Here is a 20100-nt window from a genome sequence, read left to right as displayed (position 1 = left end):
TCCACTTATCAGTGAGTGCATATCAAGTGAGTTCTTTTGTGATTGGGTTACCTCACTAAGGATGATATCCTCCAGATACATCCATTTGCCTAAGAACTTCATAAATTCATTCTTTATTAGCTGAGTAGTACTCCATTGTGTAAATGTACCACATTTTCTGTATTCATTCCTCTGTTGAGGGACATCTGGGTTCTTTCCAGCTTTTGGCTATTATAAATAAGACTGCTATGAACATAGTGGAGCATGTGTCCTTATTACCAGTTGGAATATCTTCTGGGTCTATACCTAGAAGAGGTATTGCTGGATCTGCCAGTAGTACTATGTCCAGTTTTCTGAGGAACAGCCAGACTGATTTCCAGAGTGGTTGGACAAGCTTGCAGTCCCACCACCAATGGAGGAGTGTTCCTCTTTCTCCACATCCTTGTCAGCATCTGCTGTCCCCTGAATTTTTGATCTTAGCCATTCTGACTGGTGTGAGGTAAAATCTCAGGGTTGTTTTGATTTGCATTTCCCTGATGATTAAGGATGTTGGACGTTCTTAATCCTAGGGCTCCTAGGGCTCAGTCTGAAAAAAACAGTGCCATTTTTTGATACAGGCTTTTGTTGCTGTATCCTTGCCTCTTGGTACTGCTTTTGCTGTATCTCACAGGTTTTGTGCATTTTTGTTTCCATTTTCATTGGTTTAAGGGAATTGTAACTTCCTCTTCCCTATAATTTCCTTTCCTTTTAATTGGCTGAATGCCTCAGTGACCCACTGTTTGCTCAGCAGTGTGGAGTTCAGTGTCTGTGTGTGTGTGTGTATGTGTGTGTGTGTGTTATGTTCACATGAAAGCAATGCCCATAGAGGCCAGAAGTGAATGGATCCCTCTGAATTTGGAGTTACAGGTTTTTATGAGTCATCTGACATGGTCGCGGGGAACTGAACTTGGGTCCACTTACCTGCATGGGCATATCTTTCCAGCTCTTTTATTGACACTTAAAAAATTATTTTGAATTACTAGGCATTTTATTTATTTCGATAGCTTCAGTATTTATTGTAAGGGAGTTATTGTGAGATTAGATTGGGTGAGGGGTTTTTTTATTTTTGGTTTTGTTTTGACAGACAAATGGAATTTAGTATACTTAGTAACATCATTTTAAATCTTGTTACTTTTAAATTTCTTGAGCCCTTTGGACCTCAGTAGGGCGGAATCTCTTGCATCAAGGAGTGCTTTCTAGATGTAGTGACACTGGTTGACCCTTGGAAGAGGGCACGCTGCTTCCATCCAGTTTCTTTCCTGCAGCCAGGGGAGGGTGACATATGTTCAGGTGGAAGGGACTGGGCGGAGACAGGCAGAACACTTGGAAAGTGCGCGAATGAAATGGTTGGGTGACAAGGACCGCTTTGAGACCAGTCAGCTTGAAGCTAAACTGGTGCCCACCAGAAGAGCCATGAATGGGATGCTCACTCTTGAGTTGTCTGCTGCGGTTACTGGCTCCATGTGGCTGGGAAAAAAAAACAAAAAAAACAAAAAAACAAAAAACAAAAAACTGTAGCTCAGGGACTTAATTGAGAAACTGCTGTTGTTGCCCCTGTGAAAGCTGTGTTCTGAAGGAGGTGCCATGAGAGGTGGGGCTGAACTCCCCTCATTCTGCAGTGTGAACCTACCTCTCTTCTGATCCTTCTCCATGGGAGAGTTGCTCAGCAGATTAGTGTCCAGAGTATTCACTGGTCCTTCCGTGTTACCTGGAGAGAGGCATGGTACCTTGAGGCCAAAACCCAAGTTCGGGATTCTCTACTTTCCACTTCATACCTATGAGACCCAGCATTGGTAAGGAGGACTGACTCCCATATAGTCTCATAAGTCTTCCCTGCCAGACCTGGCATCTTAAGGAAGAGGATACAGGTGGTTTCTTAAGCTGGGCATGCGCTTTTCTCTCTGCAAACAGTGACAGCAACACCACCAAACCCTGATATGTGATATCACAACAGTGTACTTCGACTCTGCTGTGGTTTTGTCTGTACACGTCCTGGGTGAGCCCTGGGCTGCAGGAGTGGTTGTCAGGGCAGGACTTGGGACTTGTTGACCACTAGAGCTTTAAGTCCAGGCTCTTCATCTCTCATGCGCTTTACTAAGAGGGAAGGCATCAGTTACTCTGCCTCAGCCATAGCCTCAGCCCATCTTATGTCCTTTCATTTAACCTGAAAACCCAAAGTTCCTTCCTGGGATGGGAACCCCTCATGATGTAACTTTTCTGTCCAATGCCACTTATAGTTGTTTAGCAGTTGCGCATTGATTTATGAGAAACTCTGTCTATTTTGCCCTCAAATATTGAAGGAGATTTGGGAGAACTACCAAGATAATTTTTAGATCTGATTGTTTTGCCTCAGCAAGACATGCCATCTCCATGCCTCCCCTTAACATTTATTATAATTCATGGTTAGTGAGAACATGAGTCAATTGGCTGTCTTTGAGTTGCCATGGCAGCTGTTCCTCGTCAAGGCTACCTTAGCACACATCCTCCTATTGTCACCAGCCTCTTTGCTTTAAGCCTCCTCTCATTGCTGACCATATGAGTAGCTAGATCCTGTTCTTGCCATCAATTTGGAGAAGAGCTGCGGATAATTCAAGTGCTAGGGACAGTAAAAAATTGACTTATGATTTGGAAGTATTGCCTAATGAGAGCCCGTGATATGGCTTTAAAGTACTTTTGCCTTTAACAATTCAGTTGATATCCTAGAATTCGGGGCTATATTAGCTTGGTTTTCAATGTCAGCATTAGAAATTATACAATGTTTTGTCTAGTCAGTTCTTAGTCTTTATGAGCATTATTTACCTTTCTGGGACAGTAAGATCCTTACCATTTGTACTGGCTAATTTTGTGTCAACTTGACACAGCTGGAATTATCACAGAGAAACGAGCTTTAGTTGTCGAAATGCCCCCATGACATCCAGCTGTGGGGCATTTTCTCAATTAGTGATCAAGGGGGAAAGGCTCCTTGTGGGTGGTGCCATCTCTGGGCTGATAGTCTTGGATTCTATAAGAAAGCAGGCTGAGCAAGCCAGAGAAAGCAAGCCAGTAAAGAACGTCCCTCCATGGCTTCTGCATCACCTCCTGCTTTCTGACCTGCTTGATTTCCAGTCCTGCATCCTTTGGTAATCAACAGCAGTATGGAAATGTAAGCCGAATAAACCCTTTCCTCCCCAACTTGCTTCTTGGTCATGATGTTGTACAGGAATAGAAACCCTGACTAAGATACCATTGTAGACAGTTATTAAAGTTAGTGATCTTTCACATAACAGTGCCTTGGCCCATGCTTACCTTGTAGCTGATAATGAGTTCCATAACTGATATAATCACTCCAAGAGGAAATATCGGTCCACATTCCACGTCACCTGTGGGCAGGGCTGCTGGAGAGGTGAACGCCAAATGCAGAGAATGTTTGATTGCATTTCCCCAATGCTGCTGCTGTTAGGTGTTGGGCTTCAAGGAAGCACCAAGCCACCGCCTGGGGGGGGGGGGGTTAGGAGAACACAGTCTGAGATGTGGGAAAGCCAAAGGTGCTATTTCCTGAATTCTGGGCCTCCAGTTCCTGCTGGAGAACTGCACAAAGAAATCAAGAACGAAGTGTCAGGGATGTCGGGGCCATTGTGGTTCTCAGACTTTTGGACATCCAGGCACTGCTGGGAGTTGTGAAAGACCGAGAACTGAAGTGGCCCAGGAGCTGAGGATGAGCCTGGGGCATAGGGGTGGGGGGGCAGTCAGGCCTAGCTCAGCAGTGATTGTGCTCAGCTTGGGGGTGGTTGTGGCTGGGAGTGTAGATAGGGTTTCGATAGTAAAATTAAGTTGTGGCTCTGTAGGCGAAGAACTCCATGTTCCCCATGGTGGTGGTAGATGAATGACAGTCCTTGGTTCCAAGCTGTTTATTGGTTGTTCATCGTGGAAAATGGGCATGTATCAACTTCTCAGGGTAGACCCGAGATTAACCTTTTGTAGGAAGGTTTGGGAAGGTAAGCTTATTGGCTAAACCCTCAGGGCCTTTAGGTACCTCATTACAATGGAGAACTCTGTCCTGGGCTTATGTGACCACAGGTCACGTTTCGTTATGTGGGAAGTGTGGCACGTGTTCTAGGCCAGGAATCTGAAAGGGAGCAGGGAGCCACCTACCATCTCAAGAGTGTACCCCAAGTTTCTGGGAACTCAGACCTGCCCCTGATCAAACTTCCTGGCACCATTTAACGTCCCACAGGGAAGGGCTTATTTTCTTGGGTTTCTTGATTTCCCTCCGTGCCTTGATGATACTGTGGTCAAATACACTCCGACATGTACAAACAGTCTCTGTGTCTCTCTGTCTGGCTTCCTCTCCCTCTCCTTCCTCTCTTTGCTTCCTCCCTCCCTCCCTTCTTCCCTCTTTTAGTTTAACAAGCATGATGCTAAACTTTAGGCTTGTATCCTTAAATCTTGGGGAGTAACAAGACTTTGTGGCCTTTGTAGAATTGCAGAGCAGGCCATTTTCATGTTGTAACTCAGTTTTGGGTACATGTGCAAAAATGTGGAATATTCTAGTATTCTTTATCACATGTTCTCTTAGATAGCTGAATTAAAACTCTTAAAGTAAATGATAAAAAAGAATAGAATAATTACCAGACAATTGCAAACTAGAACTTAAATCATCCTTTGAAATATGGGACTGACAGGTGTTTAAAGGAGAGAGCTAAACATAAGGATTGGTATAAGTGTGTAGTGCTGTGTACATGGAGAATGCACACTTACACAGCCCGGAGTATGAATGTTTGAAGATTTACAATACCATTTTGTACCAAATAGACTGCAAAGCAATTGTAATCCAAATGGTACAGGCATAGGAATGACTAATCTCTTCAGTGAGTGGAGGAGGGTCAACTGGACAGCTAGAGAGGGAAATTAGATCTTTCTGTCATTCTGTATTAAAAATGAACTCAAAACCAGATGTGAAACACTGCAGGTGAATTTTTTGACAGTTGGTCTGGGCAGTGGTTCTTTTTTGGTATATGACCCTGAAAGTGTAGGCTGCCAAGCAAAGGAAGCAATTTAACAGGGAGAAGAGACAGCCTGTGTGCTGGAAGGATGTGTGTTATAAGCAACATATCTCATGAGTGGTGGTTAAGTATCCACAACATTTAAGAATCAAAACAACCTAATTGCAAGAAAACAAAATGGAAAAGGACTTGATTAGACTTCTCAGATGAAGACATACAAATAGTTACTTTATTGAAAAAAATGTTCCACATTCCTATTCATCATGGAAATGCAAATTGCAACCACAACAGCATATCACCTCGAAGCTGTTACAATGGCTATTACCAAGAAGATGAAAGATAACGAATGCTGGGGAGGAGGCAGAGAAAGGAGACTCCTGTGCACTGTTGGTGGGAATGTAAATTGGTGGAATCATTTTGGGAGAACAGTATGAAGGTTCCTCAGAAAATGAAACTAGAATTATCTTATGATTCTCTTTAATTGCACTTTTGTGTATACATACATCTCAAAAGGATTGAAGTCAGTAGGTTGAGAAATCTCCACTTTGATTTCTTGTTCATTTCAGCACTATTGACAGCAGTCGAGAATGACAGGACCCTAAATGTTCATCATCTGCTGTATGGTTAAGGAAAATGCATACCCAGCACAGGCATGCATTCATGTGTTCACACACCCACATGCATGTGTGGGCACACCTACACACTCACGAATATTATTCAGCCATAAAATAAAATTGTCATTTGTAACAACACAAATGGACCTGGTATGTAAACAAGCAGAATGGTGTTTTATGGAGGATGTATAGAGAAGTAGAGAGAGGTGTTCACCGGAGGGACAGACTTTCAAACAAGAGGGATAAGCTCTCCATATCTATTGTACGGCATGGTGAATATAATATATTTAAATTTTAATATTTATAAAAGAACAAATTCTAAATGTCATGACAAGAGATATTTAAGTGACTTGTTAATTAGCTTGATATAGTTATTCCATGGTATATTCATATATCAAAACAGGACATTTTACCCACAAATATGATTATTTACTAATTAAAAGGAATATCTTAAAATAGTATTCATAACTAAAATAAAGTTCTAAAGAAAGCACACTCTTCCTAAGGTAGTATGCAGATTTATTGTGACTTTATTTTGTGTGTGCGTGCTATATGTATGTGTTCATGGAATCATGTGCACAAGCGTACCAGTGTATGTGCCAAAGGCCAGAGGTTGATGCCAGGCATTGTCCTCTGTTACTTCTCATCTTATTTTTGAGATCTAGTTTCTCACTGAACCTGGACCTCTGATTCCCCCAGGCTGGCCAGTGCCATGCACTATTGACAGCAGTCGAGAATGAAAGGACCCTAAATATTCATCATCTGCTGTATGGTTAAGGAAAATGCATACCCAGCACAGGCATGTCTCTGTGCCTTTTCCCCCAGCTCTGGGGCTATAGGCTGCCTGCATCTAATCTTCGCATATGTGCTAATGACCAACCTCAAGTCTTCTTGCCTTCTCTCTAGTTCCATTGTGATGTGAAAGAGATACATTTAAGTGACCATTTTAACATTAAGATCTCTGTTGCAATTTTTTTTAGTGGTCCTTCAGAGTGGTGTGTTGGGTGGGTTTAATTAAGTATATTGGAATCATTTCATTATTACAAAAACGACCCAAACCTGTGCTTTGGTGTAGGTGTGACCTGAGAGGGTTTGGAACCAGGTATCAGCCAGTTGCTGTACCTTACTCACTGTGATCACAGGTAAATTAGCTTCTCTCAGGGCCTTGTTGTGGGGAAGAGATCACGGCCATGGCGACGCTTTATAAAAAGAAACATTTAATGGGAGCTGGCTTATAGTTTCAGAGGTTTAGTCTATTATTATCATGGCTGGAAGCATGGTAGCATGCAGGCAGACATGATACTGGAGAAGAAGCTGAGAGTTCCACATCTGGATCCATAGGCAGCAGGAAGAGAATGCCACATTGAATGTGGCTTGCGTACCTGAGACCACAAAGCCTGCCCCTGTGACTTAATTTCTCTAACAAGGCCATACCTCCTAGTAGTGCCACTCCCTAGTGACCTATGGGGGCCATTTGTATGCAATCCACCACTCATTAAATGGCAGAAGGGCTGGTGTGTGTCTCAGTAGCAGTACACTATGAGACCCCAAAATCTGTCCTGTGTCTTCACTTATTTATCTTATTACTCAAGCTTTGCTTCATTTATCTAATTTATTGATAGCTATTGAGTGCTGTTTTGGTTATCTGTTCCTGTACAGCAGATCACCCCAAAGTTGGTATCTAAAATAATAACTTTATTATATTTCAATTTTCTAGTCAAGAGCAGGCCTCCTCTGAATGGTTTTTGGCTTTACTTTACTCATGGCTCTCATTTGATAGGTGGGCTGGTTTCTAAGGCAAATGACTCTTGTGATTGGTACCTTGTTGGAGATGGGTGAAAAATTAAGCTGAGGTTATCAGCTGGAGTTCCTTCATTAGCCTCACCAGCATAGAAGAAATTAGGACGGCCATGCCTCTTAGATGTAGGACATGCAGGCCACCAAGAGAGTGCCCAAAGAGACAGGAATTAGAGACAGCTGGGCCTGGGCCAGAAATAGCCCGGTTCTTTAGGTTGCAGTGATCACTACATTTCTATGCTTTCAAAAGTAGAAGCATAGACTCCCTATCTCTAAATGAGGGAAATCAAGGAGTTTGTCTGATGCAGTAACTTCTATGTGATTGATGCCGTTATAGGGGTTAGAGTTGGAGAAGTAAACAAAATGTGATTTGCCCTTATGGGACTGAAAAAGTTCACACTGTATTGGCAAGTGCTGCAGGAAGGGATGGTAGAGGGAAGAGGTGTGGATGCGATGGAGGGGGGAGGGAGGGAGGGAGGGAGGGTATGAAGATTGGAGTAAGGTGATACACCTGTAGGAGGTGAGGGGCAGCTCTGAACCGCAGACATTGGGTTCAGCAAGCATGAAGGCTATGGATTGAATACATGCCTCCTATGTAAGAGCCACGGCAAGACCATTGTCAGAGCAGACCTAGTGGGGCGAGCAGCAGGCAGGGAGTCAGATGGGGCGCAATATCTTTGTTTTTGAGAGCTAGGGAGCTCACTAGGGAGCCTTGACTGGCCTGGGACTCACTGTAGATTTCAGGCTGGCCTCAAATTCAGAGTTCTGCCTGCCTCTACCTCCCAGCTGCTGGGATTAAAGATTTGTTCCAGCACACTCCATTGTAAGTTTTAAAGATTAGATAGATTAACTGTTCAATATCTGGCACATGGTCTGAGTCATGGCTAGAGCTGACCACAATCCTTGTGCTTCATTGATCCTGAGTGTGGGATCATCCCAGGTCCTCCTCTCTGCATTGCCAACTTCTCAGTCACAGCTGCTTCTCTGGCCCCAGTGTGTGTGCTTGCCCTGGCTGGAAACAGGAGTAGGATCCCAAGGGAGAGATATAATGAAGTCCTGTCTATTGGACTAGTGACTCCTGCCTCTTCTGTAATAGCTTAACAAGGAAGATACACTTTGCCCTGGTAGGCACTCAGATGTGGAAATAATGGAATCTGCTTTTAAGTGTACACCTTGGGTTTTTCTTTTAAATTTTTTTTATTTTAATTTAATTTTTTTAAGCATGTGTGCTTGGCATGCATGTGTGTCTGTGTACTACTTGCATGAATATGCCACATAAGCCAGAAAAAGGCACGAGATCTCTGGGTATCGGAGTTGGAGATGGCTGTGAGCTACCGTGCTTGTTGGAATCAAACCAGGACCTCTATAAGAGCAGTCTGTGCTCTTAACGAACTGGTGGGTCATCTTCTCTCTAGCTGCCCCTCCTCAATGATTGCCATTTCCTAGTTAGCTACAACAGTTTGCAGTGGTGGTGGGGGCAGAACAACAACAACAGAACAGTACAGCCATCCATACACACATGGGGTTTGAAGGAAATGGAAATTTAAAAACAGTTCTGAAGGAGCCTGTCCTATCTGTTCCATTAGCAAATACTTTAGAAACTACTGCTGACGAGGCTTTGGCACAGGTCTCTAGTGCTTTGATTGTTGCACTTGTTTTTCTTTTGTCATTGCATCTTTGGAAAAAAAAACTCAAAATGTACATATCCTTTGACTTAGAAATGCCTCTCAGATTTTCCTGAAAAATTAACTCTAAAGCTGTAATAAAAGATACCCACAGCAATAAAGAGGAGCAATTTGTAATAACACGTTATGTGGAAGCTCACATAGTTGGTGGTTGTGAGGATACAGTGCATCGAATTTTACTATATTTGTTAAAATTGGTAGATGAGAGAACATTGCATAAAATTGGTTTTTGCTTGCTTGCTTGATTTTGGGGACAGGGTCTGGCTCTGCAGAACTAGCTGGCCTAGAACTTTCTCTGTAGAGCAGGCTGGCCAGGAGTGATTAAGCCACCAGACTAGCTTTCTTTCTCTTTTCTTTTCTCTTTAAGTTGTTCTTTTTGCTGTATGTTCTTTGTAGGTCATGATGTAATAGAATAAATAAAGATGGGAAAAATTCCAAAGCAAAGTTAAAATAATATAAAAACTCATTGCAGGTGTAGGAAGTGTAAAAGAAGCATCCACAGCTTGAGCATGGCTGAAGTTATTGGCAGGACTAGCTTGTTCATTATTATTCTGTTACTGTTGCTTTAGTGTTACAGCTGGCTCTGTGTCTCGATTCTGCATCCACACGTTTAACCAAACTTGAGTAGGAAATTCAGTCTATATTAAACATGTAGAGACTCTGGTCATTATTCCCTAACAATATTATGTAACAGTTGTGTACAGCATTTGTATTGTTCTAAATATTACAGCAATCTGAGAATGTGGGGAGATTCTATGCAAATATGATACCATTATCGGAAGGACTTGAATGTTACTTTTGTTATCTCTCAGGATCCTGAAACCAGTCCCCCAGGGATACTAAGGGACAATTTTGTGTATAGAATTAAAAACAAACATATGACCAAAAAATCCTTAACTAACTCTAGAATTGAATTTTGGTTTACTTTTTAGAGAAGTTCATGATGCGTTTGTGGTCTGATTTTCGATTAAGGATCTAAGATATCTTCATCTTAGATTTTTGATTAGAATATATTTTTTCTTTCAAATATTTGGGTGTTCAATTTTGTGATTGTTTACCAAATGATGATTATCTGATTTTATTATTTTTTAGTTTACAGATGAGTGTCCCTGTAAAGATATTTTTTTATGTAGTTATTTGTAATGAGTGGCAATTCATGCAGGAAAAATTAAACATGAAAAATCACAAAAGGAGTTCTCTAGGTACAGCATATCAACAGTACAGATTCACAGTCTTGACTGTTCTGTCAGTCAGAAGTCTGAACTAGTACTCACCAAGCTGAGGTAGAAGCTGTTCTAGGTTGCATATCTCTCAAAGGCTGCAGATTCTCAAGGCTGACTGATTTCTGGACCTCCGGGCCCTTTCCATCCTCACTGCTAGCTGTGGTTGTAGAGACATCTTCAGTGGCTCTTGCATCTTCAACAGTTGTTGTAGTTATATTGAAGCCGCCTTGGTAACTCAGGATGACATATGTCCTTTAAAGTCAGCTGATTAAACAGCCTGAATTTCACCTTTTGCCTTTATTCCTTTTTGCCATTTAGAGATTGGGATGGGAACATCTCTGAGGGCATTTATTCTGTCAGAGCAACTAAAAATATATTTTTGAAGTATTATAAAATCATGGATTTCCTCACCACTACTGTGCATGTGCATCTTTGTGTGTGTGCTTGTTTGAGTATGTACACTCTCGTGTGTTTGGGATTGAACATGGGGCCTTGTGCATACTAAGTTTCTTACACTAAACCATATCCCCAGCACTGATTATGGTATTTTGATGTATTTTAATTACTTGCTCATCCTTATGAAAATTCTATTTTCTCCCCTCAATAGTGAAAAATACTATGATTGGTTCCCTTGGATATGCTTACTGTAGTTTCTTGATCCCTTTCTTCCTCTTGGGTATGAAAAGATGTCTGGGCTCGTATTTGTTCCCATCCCAAGTCTGCAGTTAGTAATCCATTCTTCTGGGATGGCCTTTTGTGTGTCCCACAGTTCCTGGAGGACCTGTTAAAATCTACAGAGCCAGGTGTACCTCTCAGTTGTGAGGATGTGGGTGATGCTGTTTTAGAGGCTGCACTTTGACAAACACAGAAAAAGCTTATTCTTTCGGTGGGGAATGATTGAGAACATAATGTAGATGGCAGTAGAACATTGGCGCTGGCCCTTCCCAGTGGAAGGAAGGAAACTGCTCAGTGCAAAGACATGTGGATAGCTCATGCTCTGATTTCCAGTGAGTTTAGCTCGGTTTCTGTTTGAGTTCTTTTCTATTATGTTGAAAGTCCTAGAACTAAGGAGATTAATAGCCACTCATTGATAAATACATACCAAGTACATATATCCACTTCAGATTACTACTGCTAACATTATTACCTATGAGACAATTACCTAAAGCAGTTCAATGTTTCACCTTCTCCTTTGCCTGTGGAGACACACCTCAGTAGGGGTGTGCTCAATACCCCATCTGTAGGTTGCTGGAGCAGCTTTTCTGTTTGATTACCTGTCAGTACCATTGCAGAGTCAGACTAATTGCTTGTTCTGTTTTCAGTTTTAGGGGAATTTTAAAACAGATTATTGTGTAAAAGTGTAAATGGTTACATCTGTAAAGCTAGTTCTGTCTTTTTTTTTCCCTGTCTCTCCTATCCAGCTCTCGTCTTTGTCTTATGGGCAGCCATTTAGTTGTGTTATGGTGAAATACATGGAAATGTGCCCTCTTTTCTCCCTCCTTCCACCTCTACATTAGGATGTCCTGGAGCCTACCCTGGACATCTTCAGAGAGATCCCTCATTCCTTTCTCTGCAGTTTGAGTGCCCCTCGGTGAGACTGTGCAACAGCTTATTCCTGTTGGTACACGTCTGTTTAGTTACAGTCATTTGCTTTTCTAAACAACTGTCCTCACAAAGTCACCTCACAAGCACCTGGTGTAAGCAGTTTTACTGTATATTTACTGTATATTTACTGTATATTTTTTTCCTGCTGTTTAAAAACTTCTGCCAAGTGAATTTGTGTGTTGTTATGAGTTTATGACCTTCTCTGATTACTTGCATTATAGAATTTCAGGGAAGTAGAAACTTGGGAAAAGGAATGACCTCTTGGAAGCCCGTGTTGCCCCTCTGCTTAGGTATCCTGCTACTGTTGTGATGTGTCCACTCAGAGTGTTCCCTCCATTGACTAGGCATGCAGGAAATAATGAGCATTGTATTTTACACACAGCATGATTTTGGTTCGTCTTAACTTATAGCTGTGTTTCTAAAAATATTATTCTCTATTATTTTCTCTTATTTTTCCTCCATTTTAGGCTGTTGGGTTTTCTGCTTTTTCACCATTATAAATAATACCATGCGTATAAAGGCTTCTCTAGATTTGTGGTGTCCTGTAAATGGATTTTTGTAAAACTCTAAACAAGAATGAAGCCTATCTTTGTTAAATACGCTGATCAGCTTGTTCTCATCCAAACTTGGGAAGTGAAGCTAGTAACAAGGTGTCATTTGGAACTCTTTCTCAAGTGAATCCCATTTCTCTTCTTTTTCTTACTCTAGGACCTTAGAAATGAAGTTGAGAAACTACGCAAGGAAGTAAGTGAGAGAGAGAAGGCTGTGGAGAAGCATTACAAGAGTCTTCCATGTGAAAGCAAGACAAAGTTCTACACTCAAGAACAAGGGGTCAGACGTCTGACAGGCAGTGACAGTCAGGAGGACCTGCTGCTTCAGGTACCATGCCATGATTTCTTTTTCTTTCACATGTACATCTCCTCTCAATTTAGTAGTTTACTCTGAACTCCAAAAACTTTTTCCTTGAGACAGAATCTCATGTTGCCTGGCTAGTTTCAAACTCGCTGTGTAGCGGGATAAGTTTAGTTTCTGACTCTTGCCTCCACATTTGGAGTATTGGGATTTGAGGCATGGTCCATCACTGCCCCTGTAACAGACTTCACGGCTCTCTTTGTGGCACTTAGAACTACCTTTTGTCATGTGAGCCTCAGCCAAATAGAAGGGGAAACAAGGTCAGAAGGGAATGCTTACCCTGGTCTCACAATAAATGAGGAGGAATTCCAGATGCTTCTGGACATGCCGTTATGAGGGAAAAGGAAGTTTTACCCAACTACTGGCAACATAACTTCCTCTGGCAAGGCAAGGGGCGGGGAGCACAGGGCTTGTACACCATGACATGCAGGCCCAGGGCAGTGGGGGAGCCATCCTATTCCTGCCCATCTCAGGACAAGATTTCCTAGGTTTAGACATGCCTCAACCCACTCTTGCTCAGGGGCTGCTCCTGGTCCCATGGCTCTCCGGGCCCCACACATCTCCCTATAAGACTACTTTTGATATGTCCATTTCCACATTCTTAAGAGTATCTGAGCACTTTTAGCATTTAGAAGGCTTAAGTTCAGCAAATGGGAGAAGAGTCTGTTGCAGTGTGGTTTAGTTAGGGTTTTATTGCTGTGAAGAGACACTGTGGCCAAAGCAGTTCTTACAAAGTACAGCATTTACTTGCTGCCAGCTTATAGTTTCAGAAGTTCACTCCATTATCATAGCGTCAGGAAGTGTGGCAGGGTGCAGGCTGATAGGGTGCTGGAGAAGAAGCTGAGAGTTCTACATCTTAATCCAGAGGCAGCAGCAGGAGACTGTGTTGATCACACTGAACATACTTAAGCATATATATGAGACCTCAAAGCCTGCTTCCATAGTGACACCCTTCGCCCTAACAAGCTTAGACCTTACTGGAGGCAGTAAGGCCACGTGCCCTAATAATGCCACTTTCTATGGGCCAAGCATATTCAAACCACCACAAAGAGTCAAGACAAAACCTTAAATTGAATGAAAGGTACATAGAAATTGGGCCAGAAGGCTCATGCCTTGTAATCCTACCACTTGGAAAGGTGAGAAAGAATCATTAGTGTAAGGCTAGCCTGGAATGCATAGAGAGTGCCAGGCCAGCCTGGACTATTGAGTGAGACTTTGTCTTTTCTTTTTCTTTTTCTTTTTCTTTTTCTTTTTCTTTTTCTTTTTCTTTTTCTTTTTCTTTTTCTTTTTCTTTTTCTTTTTCTTTTTCTTTTCTTTACTTTTCTTTTCTTTTCTTTTTTCTAACATATGTAGTAAAAATGGCAACAGTAAAAATTATATAGCTTTTTAAAACTATAAAAATTTGGAATCGAAACATAAGAAGTAAGATCAGGTCCCACGGTGGGCATCAGTGGGCATCAGTGGGCATCAGTGCATAAGCCTGATTACCAGGCTTTGATTACCAGAGCCCACGTAGAGGTGGAAGGAGAGATCCAACTCCATGTAGTTGTTCTCTGACCTCAACTAGTGCCGTGGGACACATGTTGTGATGTTACACACATAAATAAGATTAGAATCTAATAAAAATGATATCTAGAAAAAAAGAGTGGCCTATTAGAAGTTCAGTGTATAATTGCAGACTTAAAACATTTACAGTAGAAGCATTAGAAATTTGAAGATAAAAGTTGTGAAGGTCTTCCAGAAAACAGAATTAAACAAACAAAGAGATAGAGAATACATAAAGAAGGGAAAATTCGAGGCATGGTTGAAGGGGTCTAAGATATGACTCCCAGGAGCTCCAGGAAGCAGAGCTGACAGAGCAATTCCAGGTACCACGGGGCCGTGTCCCAGTGTGGAAGGATGAAGAAAGTCCCTTAGGCTGAAGAAAGGCATTTTGAGATTTTAGAACTTGGTGTTAAAGAACGTGTCAGAAAGACTCCAGAGAGGGGGGGGTAACATGGACCATGTATGAAGAACTGGGCCCCCCATGATACCTGAATTCCCAGCAGCTGCTTTAGACACTGGGATGTGGGATGCTTTCAGACTTGGAGAAAAAGTGACTTCTGGCCTAACTTTCTGGCCTCAGCTAGTCTTCTGAGCCAGTGTGAGTACAGAGCAAGGTCTTCTTAGGTGTGTGGTGCTTAGCTTGTTTGTTCACTTGCACTCTGCAGAAAGTTCTTGGCAGAAAAGCCATATAAACAAAGGAATAACCCACAAGAGACAAAGGATCTAGGAAAAAGGACTCCCTTAGAGTGACAGCTAACCTGCTAAGTGGAGAGCCCAAGTTTGAACCTTTGAGGAAGGCTGTCATCTGGGATGCTCCGGGAAACAACAAAGATTATCAATTACTAATGGTTTACTACTGGGAGGAACTTTTCTTTGTTTTTGTTTTCGTTTTTTGTTTTTCCCCCTGAGAATTTGGAGACAATGTATAGTTTTTAATAATTTTATGAACTAAGTAGGCAAGTATTAGTAAGAAAATAGTTACTAATTCCAAGAGTTCAAAGAACTAAACATGGATGGCAGTATAATAGTAATTACTGTGTCACTTGGCTACAATGTAATACAACACTGTTTCAACCAGTAATGATGTAATTGTTAGGAGAGATCATGAGGTTTAGATAACTGACTCAAAAACTGAATCGCTATACTCCTCTGACCAGAGCCAGTTGGTAAAATTGAAATATAAGAAATGGAGAGTCACAAGGACACTGTCATGGTAACACCTGATTCAGAACAGTAGTGCCTAAAGATTTGCAAATTGTTTTTGCCTGGGATTGAGACTTTGAGGTAAAAACTGGGAAGAGAGTGGGCTACTATTTTCTTGTTAAGACCTATAGTGTGGTTTGCTGGGTCAAAACATGGCGGTGATGAAGGTACAGTTGTACCAACACAATTCTAGATGGGCAGTGTTGGCCAATTTCTAGTTCTTCCTATTAGAGTTCTGTGGGATCTTACAGAGAACTGCCTATTTCTTCCTTGTGGTTACCAAATTCCTTCTAAATGATTGGCATGTTAAATTCTGTTCCATGCACAGAGTATAGATGTGGATCTTATCCCTTGCTTTCCCACAAAAAAAGTGAATAAAACTTTGTTTAGGAATCTCCAGGTTGGGAATAGATGCTGAACTTGAACCTGGCCAGACCAGAGATGCAGTGTCCAGTACTGTTATAATATACAGGCTGCCGAGGGGCCACAAGAAGGATTGTGTATTATGAAGGAAGAACATCATATATGAACATTCTAATGTGTATTTGCAGTCCCAGATTTTTCTCCCTTCTGCTTATGGGTAGATCATGTTTGTAATTTCCAAGGAGACTAAGGTTTTACTGGACTTAAATATGTAAGCCCTCTACTTGCCCATCATGTTAACTGGCTGGAAAATGATCCAGGGGTCATTCCGGGAGCAGGATAGTCCCAGGGATGGAACCAGTTCACTTAATAACAGTCTCTGTGGTAAGTAGTGTCAGTTCCTGGACAGCCACCATCCTCTGCCACATTGGTGGCATTCTGCTTGCTCTCACACAGTAGTAATATGCAGATGACCTTGCATCACAGCTTTGTTAGTTGCCTAATATTTGGGATGATAGGATTATTTAGGGGACATCAGGACTATGTGATAAAATAAGATATCTCCCCTAAAAGAGTTTAAGAAAAATCTCTTCATATTCTTTTCTTGATGAAAACTTTCTTATGATTTGTTTCATTTCCTTAGAAATCCAATGAAAAAGATTTGGAAGCAATACAGCAGAACTGTTATTTAATGACTGCAGAGGAGCTCAAGTTTGGGAGCGATGGCTTAATAACAGAAAAGTGTTCTCAGCAGTCACCAGACAGCAAACTCATCTTCTCCAAGGCAAGCTTGACTGAAATTGGTGTTCACATGTGAATGTATTCATCTTCTTTTCTGAAATGTGTTTGATAAGTTTCTTTGATCTAGAGACTCTCCAGTGCCTTCTTGCTGATAATTGAGCTTGCAACAGTCGGGAGGCAGAGGGTTTGTCTAGCAGCTCTGCAAATTAGTATCCTTTGTCTGGGCATTCCTGTTTGCTGTGCACTTGAAACTGAGCAATCCCACCTTTCGGGGAGAGTAACCTGGTATCTGTTCCATCAAAAGTCATCTCTTGAGAAATGTTGGATTATAAACAGTAAGAAAGTTGTCCTGCTGAAATGCTGGCGCTTCCTCATCCGGTCCCACATTGTTGGTCTAATCTACCATAGCTGTCTTTGTCCACCCTTGCTCTGAAAAAGGACACAGAGCATTATTGTGTTAATTATGAGGTTTGGACATTGTAGCTCTCCCGATTTTTAGTTATTCTAACTGGGCAATATTGGCTTAGCCTAGATCCCACCCTGTAGCCTGTTACCTGTCCATCTTAATCTCATCCTGGTACCTGCTTCTTCATCTCTATCCAGCTGGCCTCTGGCTTTTGGTTTTCACCTAGCTACTCTTTCAGCCTGAAAAGTTCAACTTAATTCTCCAGTCTAGCTATACTGCCAAAATCTCATAATAAATATAAGTTTCTGTGTCCTTATTCAGAGCCAAGGGTAGGCATAGATAGTTGTAGTAACTGTCTCCATTGCTCTGAATGCACAGGAGAGCTTTCTGAAAGCACAGTGGTGTCCCAGTGTGCCTTTGCTTATGTTTCCCTACCTGCCTTGATGGTATTTTGTTTATCTTTTAAGCCCTGAGTATCCCTGCAGACATCTGTCTAGGGGAACTTTCCCTGATCCTACAACACTCTACTGGCCCCTCTTTTGTAGCACACTCCTCCTCTAGTTGCTCTTATTGGCCCCATCCTTTGGCTTCTCCTCCCTGGGCCAGGTGCAGCACCACTAGCAGGCAGTTCAGGAGTGGAAACTGGAGCTTATCTCTAAATCCAGTGCTTAGCCCTATATTTGGCTCTGGAAATGTGCACTGAGTGATTATATGAATGATGTAGTATGGCAGCCTGTGTGCAAAAGAAACGATGCTAACTATAGGTCAGGTTCTTTCAACCTTTTTAAAATTAGGCAAATTAGTCCTCTGATGAATGTTTGATTGTGACTTGAGGTTTTGTGAAAGGTGATTCTTACAATAATGAACAACCTGGACAGCGTGGACATCCACCAGGGCAGATGCAGACCTTAGGTTGTCAAAGAGCTGGAGGCTGCCCTTGTGCTCATGTGCCGTACCATCCTGCAGTTGTCCAGTTGTAGAGGGGCAACTATAGGTCCAGGGGAGACTGGAGTGGTTGTAGTGGATGGGAAGGCTGGGTTTGTTTTCTAGTAGGGCACAGACATGTTGTGGCAGGCAGTACCTGTTTTGAAACTAAACAGTTTAGGTCAGGTAATGTCCTGGCTAATTTTATATTAACATGATACAGGCTAGAGTCATTTGAAAGGAAGGAACCTGAATTGAGAAAATGCCTCCATAAGATCCAGCTGTAGCTCTGTACCCCATTTTTTAATGTTGTTTTTTGAATTTCTAAAGTCTAGCTTCTTGAGCTCTTTGTATATATTGGAAATTAGTCCCCTATCAGATTTAGGATTGGTAAAAATTCCTTTCCCAATCTGTTGGTGGCCATTTGTCTTGTTGACAGTGTCTTTTGCATTACAGAAGCTTTGCAATTTTATGAGGTCCCATTTGTTAATTCTTGATCTTACAGCACAAGCCATTGCTGTTCTGTTTAGGAATTTTTCCCCTGTGCCCATATTTTCGAGGCTTTTCCCCACTTTCTCCTCTATAAATTTCAGTGTCTCTGGTTTTATGTGGAGGTCTTTGATCCACTTAGACTTGAGCTTTGTACAAGAAGATAAGAATGGATCAATTCACATTCTTCTCCATGATAACCTCTAGTTGTGCCAACACCATGAAGCTATGCCAGTGCCTGGCAAATACAGAAGTGGATGCTCATAGTTGTCTATAGGATGGGACACAGGGTCCCCAATGGAGGAGCTAGAGAAAGAACCCATGGTACTGAAGAGGTCTGCAACCCTATAGATGGAACAACAATATGAACTAACCAGTACCCCTAGAGCTCATGTCTCTAGCTGCATATGTAGCAGAAGATGGCCTAATTATCCATCATTGGGAAGCGAGACCCCTAGGCTATGCAAACTTTATATGCCCCAGTACAGGGGAATGCCAGGGCCAAGAAGTGGGAGTGGGTGGGTAGGGGAGCAGAGCGGGGGTGGGGTGGGGGTGGGTATAGGGAATTTTCGGAATAGCATTTGAAATGTAAATAAAGAAAATATCTAATAAAAAAAAATAAGACAGTTAAAAAAGGCAAGCCAGAAGGAAACTGTTCCATATGCATTCAAATTTAAAAACAGTATAAGAAATAAAATTATCAATAATTATAAATAAATAAATAAATAAATAAAAAGATCCAGCTGTAGGATATTTTCTTAATTAGTTATTGATGGAGGAGGGCCCAGTCCATATCCCAGGCTTGCTGGTCCTTGGTTCTATAAAAAAGCAGGCTGAGCAAGCCTTGGGAAGCAAGCCAGTAAGAAGCACCCCTTCATGGCCTCTTCATTACCTCTTGCATCCAGGTCCCTGCCCTATTTAAATTCCTGGCCTTGGTTCCTTCAATAATGAACTACAAGTGTAATCCACAAGGAAGTGTAAGCCAATTAAACCCTTTTCTTCCCAACTTGCTTTTTTAGTCATAGTGTTTCATTGCAACAATAGAAATCCAAACAAGATAGTTTAGAGAATAGATCTTCACTGATTTACATCATGTACTTATTAAGCTTTGCTTTTGGAATAGCATTTTAGTCTTGTTCATTGATCAGAATGTTTATGATCTTATGAAGCAGGTTGAATACTTTAATATTTAATTAATTTATTTATTTTGTGCTGTTATGTCTGTCCCTCGTATAGTTATGGGTACCAGGACATTGCATGAACATGTGGCAGTATCCACATCTTTGCAATTTTTAAATTACTGTGCAAAATGCTGAAATATTTGGCAAAGGATATAATTCTGTTGTGCAGGGCTAATTGCAAATTGAGGATATAGAATCGTAAATTACACTTCAGAGTTGTAAGTTTTTGAGTGTTGATTTAAGAACTTCTGGCTGTTATAGCCTTACTGTCTCTGCTCTATTCCCTTAAGAAAAGTTTGCTTTTCAAGTGGTTGTTCTTTCCGTGTAGAAAATGTGGATTTCTTCTGCTATGCCCTTGGCCATTTCGTGTTGATTTAGGATTTATCCTCTGCCCATTTTTACAGAGAGCTCA

The 20100-nt window shown here is 41.6% G+C and overlaps 1 protein-coding gene across 4 annotated transcripts in view; it reads left to right on the top strand.

Annotated features, from left to right (window-relative positions):
- Window positions 1-20100, top strand: part of Cdk5rap2 (CDK5 regulatory subunit associated protein 2) — a 178379-nt gene that overhangs the window by 70482 nt on the left and 87797 nt on the right. For all 4 annotated transcript variants that reach the window (XM_029540087.1, XM_029540086.1, XM_029540085.1 and 1 more), the window contains 2 exons: window positions 12633-12803; window positions 16591-16731. In XM_029540087.1, coding sequence (XP_029395947.1) covers window positions 12633-12803; window positions 16591-16731 — 312 coding nt within the window. The remainder of the gene's footprint in view (window positions 1-12632; window positions 12804-16590; window positions 16732-20100) is intronic.

This window comes from Mus pahari, chromosome 6 (genome assembly GCF_900095145.1).
Source record: "Mus pahari chromosome 6, PAHARI_EIJ_v1.1, whole genome shotgun sequence".
Classification (NCBI taxonomy): Eukaryota; Metazoa; Chordata; class Mammalia; order Rodentia; family Muridae; genus Mus; species Mus pahari.
This window is presented reverse-complemented; position numbering and strand designations above follow the sequence as displayed.